Source organism: Heteronotia binoei, chromosome 7, assembly GCF_032191835.1.
Source record: "Heteronotia binoei isolate CCM8104 ecotype False Entrance Well chromosome 7, APGP_CSIRO_Hbin_v1, whole genome shotgun sequence".
NCBI classification, from domain to species: Eukaryota; Metazoa; Chordata; class Lepidosauria; order Squamata; family Gekkonidae; genus Heteronotia; species Heteronotia binoei.
The window spans coordinates 37,355,554-37,364,142 of NC_083229.1; the positions used below are offsets into that span (position 1 = coordinate 37,355,554).

The 8,589-nt window shown below is 42.9% G+C and overlaps 1 protein-coding gene across 2 annotated transcripts in view; it reads right to left on the bottom strand.

The window, feature by feature from the left end:
* Window positions 1-8,318, bottom strand: part of GRHL2 (grainyhead like transcription factor 2) — a 127,508-nt gene extending 119,190 nt beyond the window's left edge. The window contains exon 1 of one of the 2 annotated variants that reach the window (XM_060243423.1): window positions 8,106-8,318. In XM_060243423.1, coding sequence (XP_060099406.1) covers window positions 8,106-8,125 — 20 coding nt within the window. In that variant the 5' untranslated portion in view covers window positions 8,126-8,318. Of the gene's footprint in view, window positions 1-8,053 lie in introns of both variants that reach the window. The other variant, XM_060243424.1, reaches the window with a different exon arrangement.
* Window positions 8,319-8,589: the final 271 nt, after the last annotated feature.

The window sequence follows — 8,589 nt, forward strand, 5'->3', positions numbered from 1 at the left end:
GGTGGCAGCATGGAACATACGAAGCTGCAAAGTACTTGACATCACAGTCATGTGACAGGAAGATAGGCCAGAGGCAGCAGACCATAAAAACTGAGACATGGCAACACAAGCCAAGCACCAGAAGGTATACTGTAGTGAGGAGTAAGCCAAGAGGAAGGCCCATGGGAGAATCCTCTCTGCTAAGAAGCAGCCTCACTTCACCTCCCCACGGCTCCTCTCAAGTTCCATGCAAAGAGAGGGATGGGGGGCATTGTAATCTTATTCTTTATGCAAGAGGTCTATCCAAAAAGCAGCAGCCTTCCCCCAAAAAAGAGACATTTTCCTTTTATACAAAGATTTTTTTAATGGAATGCCGCAAACGAAAAGCTGGAGATGGTCTGGAAAATATTAGGTGCTCCAAGTTGTCCCATCATTGCCACAGCTCTGCAAGGAGAACTTGTGTTCTGCTGAAGCCAATGGTGGTCTAATGTGCCAGCAAGTCACAGTTGACTTAAGGTGACCCTATAGGATTTTCAAGACAAGTGACTTTCAGAGGCAGTTTGCCTGCCTCTGCTCCATGACCCTGGTGTTCCTGAAGTCTCCTATCCAAATACTAGCCAGGCTCAGTTTCCGAGATCTGACAGGATCCGATCACCAGGCTAGCATGAGCTGGTGGCTAAATCCAGCTGGATAAGGGCCCACAAGCATAAGCACAGCGGGATGTGGGAATTTTAAGAGTCTCTTATCCACAGAGGAAAATATTGCTGTAGATGAGCTGTACTGTAGAATTCTCACTCTTCCAGAACATTTCCCTCCATGTAAGCAAGCATGTATGACTCCACTTTTCCATTTAACCTCAGAGCCTGATAAACAATGATATATGGCCATGCTTCTTGGATACTCCTCTTGCTCAGGGTCAGTTCAAATGTAATCTTTGCCTCTATGGGGGAGTTTCTGAAATATTTCCTGTACTGGAAAAGCCTCTCTAGAACATAGAATGGAATAGAACAGAACCCCCTGGTGACATTTCTTCAGGAGGGAAAATTCACAAGGAGGGGGCTGAGTTCCCATCAGCTCTTCTGGTATCAGATTTTCCTGGGATTTCCAAGACAAGGCAAAGTTTTCCTCTTGTGCATATCAATAGGTCCAGTGTCTGATCTACTGGGCAGAAAGCTGGACTTGAAGCTGGACACCATGGAGGCAGTTAAACATTTTTAAATCCCACTGACATCAAGGGGGGGAAGAATAAAACAGGCACTTAACTTTACCCAATGAAAATCAATGGGACTTCAAAGTCCTTCACTTTGGCTGCCATTGTCCCTCAAATTTCTTTAAAGTTTACTTTCTTTGAGTTTAACTTTTTTCTTTAGTTTAGAGTGACATTGATTGTGCGGTCAGCTTGAAGGAACAAAGTACAAGAGAGGTGGAGGGGCAATTAAAACAGGTAAAGAGAAAAACATCTGCAAATGCTTCTATCCTCATGCTGATTTAAGAGCAAACAAGTCAGTCAAAGAGCCCATTACAGACCTTACCTCTTTCTCTGTTTTTCTTTCACTCTTTTTGGTCCTGAGGTTACCAAATTCTGGTAGGATTTCCTAGTTCTACAGTTCAGCAGCAATCAAGCCATTAAAGAGCTGCCCTCTCTCTCTCTCTCTCTCTCTCTCTCTCTCTCTCTTCCCTCCCTCAACTCTTTTTCTACTACAGCTGCCAACTCAGCAATGGTAGCTCAACAGTGAATGTTGCCTGAAGCTGCACGTGCCCCATGCGGCTTCTCAAATGTCCGAGAACCTCAGGGTTGGGAGAAGCTGTAGCAACAAAGTTGAGGGCAACGAAAGAGCAACTGGGATAAGAAGAAGACAGTGGAAGCCTCCATTCCCCAGAATCTTCCACCTAGTCCTCTGCCTCATTTTACCACCTTAGTAGAAAGTCAGCCCTGTAAATTTTGGAAGCTTGGAAACCTTCAGCAAATCTCAGCATAAGACATACCTCAAGTATGCTTTTAAACACATAATATTTCAAGATGCTGTTCACCCTTCAGTACCATAATGGGAAACTGTTCTTTCCATTTTTCCCTCTTTCCACAGTAACACATCACCATGGAATATCATGCGCATGCCTTATTTCATAATGCAACAAGAGCATCTTTTCTATTCAGATGACAAGAAACCGTAACACAGTTTTCTTCATCAGAGAAGCAGAAGCTGACATGGAAGTCTCTATTAACCTGCCATCATCACAAGTTGCTTCTGATTGACAAGAAGGGCAGGACCACATGACAAGACCTAATTAGCCACTTTTCTTGTCCCCAGGCAAATACTTTATGGGATCTCTCAGTTTCATGTTCTTTAACAACATGTGTTTGTGGTGCCAATAAAACATTTGTATTGATTTGTCCCATCCTCTTACTTTCCTCCACAGTCTGTTCAGAAGAGGAAGGCAGAAAAGGTGATTGTGGAAAGTTATCTTCTCCCATTGCTCCCCGTCTTGGGCACACACCTTAACAGGGTGAGAGGGCTTGTCTGTGTCAGCAAAGCTGAGAGAAATGCTGTTAGGAGTTCAGAGGCTAAAATCCTCATAGAATCACTCAAGGCAGAATTGATGCATCCACCTCCTTCAGAAATCAGCAGCCACATCAGCAAAAGAGAATGGACAGTTCCATCGGTGATGGAGGTGGAGGATTCCTTGAAAGGTAGCTGCTGGACAGCAGCAGTAGTGGAAGGTGGCACTGATGGAGAAGCTTGTGTAGACATTGGTGGTGCTACTGCAGCTAACCCTGGTTAGTACTGCATAAAAGGCAATGACAAACCACTTCGGATCAACTGTGACTTCAAAAACCCAATGATGACCAAGACCAAGATAATTTATACCACAGTATTCCCCATTAGCCCCATGGCACAGAGTGATAAGCTGCAGTATTACAGTCCAAGCTCTGCTCACAACCTGAGTTCGATCCTGGCGGAAGCTGGGTTCAGGTAGCTGGCTCAAAGCTGACTCAGCCTTCCATCCTTCTGAGGTTGGTAAAATGAGTACCCTGCTTGCCGGGGGAAAAGTGTAGCTGACTGGGGAAGGAAATGGCAAACCACCCTGTAAAAAGTCTGTCGTGAAAACGTCATGATACAACGTCACCCCAGAGTCAGAAATGACTGGTGCTTGCACAGGGGACTACAGTTACCTTTTACCTATTGCCCATTACTATGTCATTTTTCAGTCTCTTTGCTGCATACAAGATCTTTTGTACTGTAATATTTTGATCAGTAATTAATAAATTTAGGTATAGATGCATCCTTTATATACAAGTCTAGTCCTGACTCAATTAAACTTTATTTCTTATAAAGTTGTCAGGGGGAAGGAGATAAATTGTTCATATACATCTTTTTCTTGGTAAGAGATTTCATTTAATTTTTTAACTTCAGTGATTGATCCCTTTTCACTTTCTTTCCTTACATAATAAACTAAGTAACACCCTGGTTTGTTTGCTTGTTCAAAATATTTTCCCCATTATTGTGGATGAGAGTGAAGGCTGAACAATGAAGAAAGCTGATAGGAAGAAAGTTTTTGTTTGAAATGTGGTGTTGGAGGAGTGTTACAAATAGCACGGACTACCAAAAAGACAAATAAGTAGATTCTAGATCAAATCAAACCTGACCTCTCTGTCGAAGCTAAAATGACCAAACTGAGGCTATTATACTTTGGTCACATTATGAGAAGACAAGAGTCACTGGGAAAGGCAATAATGCTAGGAAAAATTGAAGGCAGCAGGAAAACATGAGGTGGATTGACTCAATAAAGGAAGCCATAGCCCTCAGTTTGCAAGACCTGAGCAAGGCTGTTAACAACAGGATGTTTTGGAGATTTTTAATTTATATGGTCACCACAAGTCAGAAGTGGCTTCATGGCACGTCGCCAATACACACACATTGTCCCTTTTGGACTCATTTCTGCAATTCTGGATTGCCATTTTTTTCCTAGTAAGGTTCCTATGCTTTCTTAACTGCTGCATAACAAACAGAAATTCTGCAAGTGAAACTTTGCAGAGCCTATGGATGCAACAGAGAGCAGCAACAAAAACAACTTTTAGTATACCTTGTTTCAGGCTGTGTTAGGTATTGTTTATAATGGAAAGGCAGGATAAAAATCTGCTCCATAAATAATAAATATTGTGTTTGTTCCTAGGACATTTTGGTATGAAGACAAACCATGCTTATTGTGGTTTATATATTTATATTACACTTTAGCCAGCATGTTCTGGTGGTTAGAGTTTAGAGTCAGACTGAGATCTGAGACAGTAAGGTTGAAATCCCCACTCTGTTGTGGAGACTTGTCAGTCACTCTCTCTCAGCCAAACCTAGTTCATGGCAACCTTGTGAGAATAAAAGTAGAGAAGGGTAGAATAACGTTGGGACCGCACTGGGGAGAGAAATGGGGCATAACCACCAAAACTATATAATCCTGATTTGGAAGAAAGAGAACAAAAGTACAGCTTGTGGTAGTTGCAAATGTAAGAACAAATGCTGGTTTGTCATGAAAATGAAATGTACTGATTTTTGAGATGCACGAAAGAGATGAACAGAAGTATGGAAACCAAAGGATGCCCCTGACATGTTTCTGTAATGACAAACTACAGCCATAGGAAAAAATAAGACTCCATTAGCACCTTAAAGACTAACAAAATTTGTAGTAGAGTATGAGCTTTCATGAATCACTGCTCACATCTTCAGAACAGATCTGAAGAAGTGAGCAGTGACTCATGAAAGCTCATACCCTGCCACAAATTTTGTTAGGCTTTAAGGTGGTAATGGACTTTTATTCTTTTCTACTGCTACAGACAGACTAACATGGCTACCCATCTTAAACTACAGTCATTTTGTCACAAACTTTGTAGGGGTTGTTTGCTACACCAGACTAACACAGATACCCTTCCAGAATGGACTGTATGTATAGGGTGGAAATTTACTGAAGACACATGCAGGGAAATTGAATGATTTACCCAGTTGATCAGTAGCCGCATGAACTAAACTCTAGCCTTACACTGAATGAGACCACTGGTCCATCAAGGTCAGTAAAGTATACTCAGACTATCAGCAGCTTTCCAGGATCTCTTCTTTCACATAATCTGTTGTTACCTGATGTTTTTAAGTGGAGATTCCAGGATTGAATCTGGGACCTTCTGCCCACCAAACAGATGCTCTACCACTGAGCTACAGCCCCTCCACAGAAGTCTTCAGCTTTCTCATGTCTCAAGTAGTTCTTTCTTTATCTGTGCTTACACATAACACAGAAAGCACAGCTTTCACAAAAGGAAGATTGTGATCACAGAGTCACCTTGACATACACTGCAGAAAACTCTATACAGGATTCTTCAACAGAGATCACAAGAACAGTCCACATTACTGAAACCTAATAAAATTCTAAAGACATTTTCAAGAGCAAAGGGAGACCAGGATTGAACTAAAGCAGTTTCTGCACCCAACTCAGTACTGAATCAGCCTGAAAATATTCAAAATTTGATTCAAAATGCTCTTAAGCAGCTGTGCCTGCCTAAGGTCAGGTCAGAAAATGCAATGGTCATCAAATAAGGAAGAACCAAACCAAAACAGTTATTAATGACTGATTCCCTGGTAGCAGTGCAAACAACTTAAAGTAGGAAAGGTTTATCATAGAACTCTCATATGGTATGGAAATGGGTTCTATAGGATCTTTTTTTGGGGGGGGAAGGGTTGGTCGGTTTAGGAATATGCGAAGAGTTCAAACTTCCTTGTTTTTCGTGTATTAATTTTAAGTACCTCATGGCCTAATATTTAGTGCCTAATTTTAAGTACCTCATGGCCTAATTTTAAGTACCTCGTGGCAAATATTTAGTGCTTCTGTGTCATTAAAAGAATTCTGCCAGCAGGGAAAAATAAATAAATAAAATTTTACGTAAGTCTCTCATGTCAAATCATACCTCACCTGCTTTATAGGTACCACAGCCTCATTCTACACACGTTTATTAATAAGCAAGTCCCATGAGTTCAGTGCAACTTAGTCCCAGGGAAGCACACATGGCCATGTTGTCTTAATGTTGCACAGATCTAATTCAAAATTAAAACTGTGCTGCTTTTAATATTAAAATTATTATTCTCTGCTAAGATATCCTTGTAAAAGGGGCCACTGAAGATTAAAATGCACTGTATTTCAAAAATCAGTTACTCCAAAAGGTGTGCAACGGCCTATGTCTAAACATGCAATAAATCTGGACTGACTAACCGACCCAAGCATACGCAATACCTCAGATACAGATCAAAACCCTTCTTTCAAACTATTGTCTTTCAACCAGAATATAATGGGCACACCTTATTTCACAAGACGGCTGCATGGAACAAAACCAGCACCTTCCAACAATTCCAAGAATCAGTAAACAGAATCACACTGTTTCATTTTGGGTTAATCAAAGCAGAACATCTAGCCTCCCCATTGCTTTGTACTAACAATTCCTAGTGTAATTTAGAACAGCCACTCTGTAGGGCATGCAACGTCCCTTGAACCCCTCTTCTTAAAATGTATGATCCTGATACATTTCCTTATTTATTTTGATCTGATCCTCTTCTCCAAACCAGGCATCTCCCCCCACCTGGAACCCTTTTCCAGTCAGCCTCTGTTCTCAACCCAGTGAGTCTCTCCTCTCCGCCACCCGCCTTCTCACGTTACAGAATCTTCAACTAAGGCACCCTCTGTCTGTAATCTGCTCTACCACTTTGCCTCCTAAAGCCCTCCTCTTTTCTTCTTTCCCCTTCCCAGGTATTGTAGGTCAGCCTAGGGCATGAAGCTCAGAGCAGGACTTCCTCGCCAGTGCACATGTAAGCAGCAGGGATTTGCACAGGGTCTGAAGAAAAGGGTCTTGGCAAAGCCTCGCCCAGTAGGTCTCAAGAACCAACCCCCTAAAAAGAGTCAGCCCCTCTTCATTCTTCATGGTCACGATCTGACTGAAACCATCCAATGAAGCTACAAGAAACCAGTAACTTCTGAAAGTGGGGGGGGGGGGGATTGTAAGCCTCTGAAAGACTTCCTCCTCTCATCACCCTACACATTTGGGTGTGGGGAGGGGGCTAAAGGAAAAGTAACAGTACACAGCTAATCTACAGCACATACATATCAGTCCCAGGATCAAGGGGTCCTTCAGCATTGGTGTGTGAAGACTGAGGAAACTTCTGCAAAAATCACCCTCTACTTAATTGGTTTATAACTTAAATACACACTGGGTTCAAGAGCACTTATTTCAACTTTCACAAAGTGCACCACTATTGGCTTTTTAAAAATCATTAATAGTCTTTAAATATAAAGAAAGCCCTTTAGAAATTATCTTTCAGCTTGTTGTTACGGATCAAAAGTAAGTTCGGTTTGAAGAATGAGAACTGGAGAAAGTTTAATCAGGAAGGGAAAGCCTTCAATTTTATTACAATCGTCTTGATTTTTTAAATTGCCATGTAGTTTTTTTAAAAAAAATTTGCACCAAATAATTTTCTCCTGCCAGATGTGCATGGGGGGAATTCACATGCAACACATTTTCACATATACCCTTCAAGATCAAGATTCTTTTCTGGTTATGGGGACAGATTCTCCCCCACCCCGTGTTACAAAAGGAACACGGTTTCCAAGTTTCATCTTCTGCCTCTTTCTGCCCCACAACACAGGTACAGAAGTATATGGAGGGAGGAGGAGAAGATGGCCGTTTCTGATCCAATATAAAAGCTCTTTTGTTGCATTCACACAAAAGCCAAGAATCGCTTTTCATTTCTAGGCCCTGAAAGAAATGGAAGGCAACTGTCCTGCTCTACAATGCCGAGAAGAAGCAAAGATCTCCCCAAAGTTTGGCAGGGAGCACTGAGAGTTCAGAACCAACGGGGGAGGGGGGATAAGAGAGGGAAAGGAATGGGGTGGGAGAAAAAAAGCAGGGTTGGAATCTAACGGCTCCTCTGTGGGTGCTATTCAACCTCGTTTTATGCCTTTTATAAAGAAGGAAATGTAATCCCGGCGGGTCCACCACTGAGATATGTTGTTCTTTTAGAAGGGGGGGAAAAAAAACAACACAACCAACCAGTTGATCCGTTCAGGAGCTGAAAAGTAGCGAGCTGGCTGTGATCACTTACTTGTCCGTCTCTTGTGACATGTTTGATCCAATGAACTCTCTCCCCTTTTCCAGGTGCCTCAGTCTCTCTGGTGAAACTGGACTTTCAAGTCTGTGCAGGTAAAGGTGTGTGTGTGCGCGCGAGGGAGAGCGAGCGCCCGGGACGGCAGAACCAGAGCTACTGGTAATTCTGCTTTTCTTCCCCCCCTCTACTTTTCCCGCAGCCAGCCGTAGAGGTAGAAGCGGGACAGGTAAAGCCCCCTTCTCCCCGCCCCTCGCATGTGGAAAGGAGACTAACTCGCCCCGGTCGCCCTCCCCCTGCTGTTGAGGGCACCAAGCAAGGAAGCAGCAAAAACCTAAAGGCGCCTACAGGTAACTTTCCCAAGAGGAGCTGGATTCTTTCACTAAAGGAGACAAGGCAGGAGGGGACGAGCCGCGAGCTGATTGGGCAGAGCGGGCCCTCAGGTGCGCAGCCATTGGAAGAGGCGCGCTCAGGTAAGGCCCTG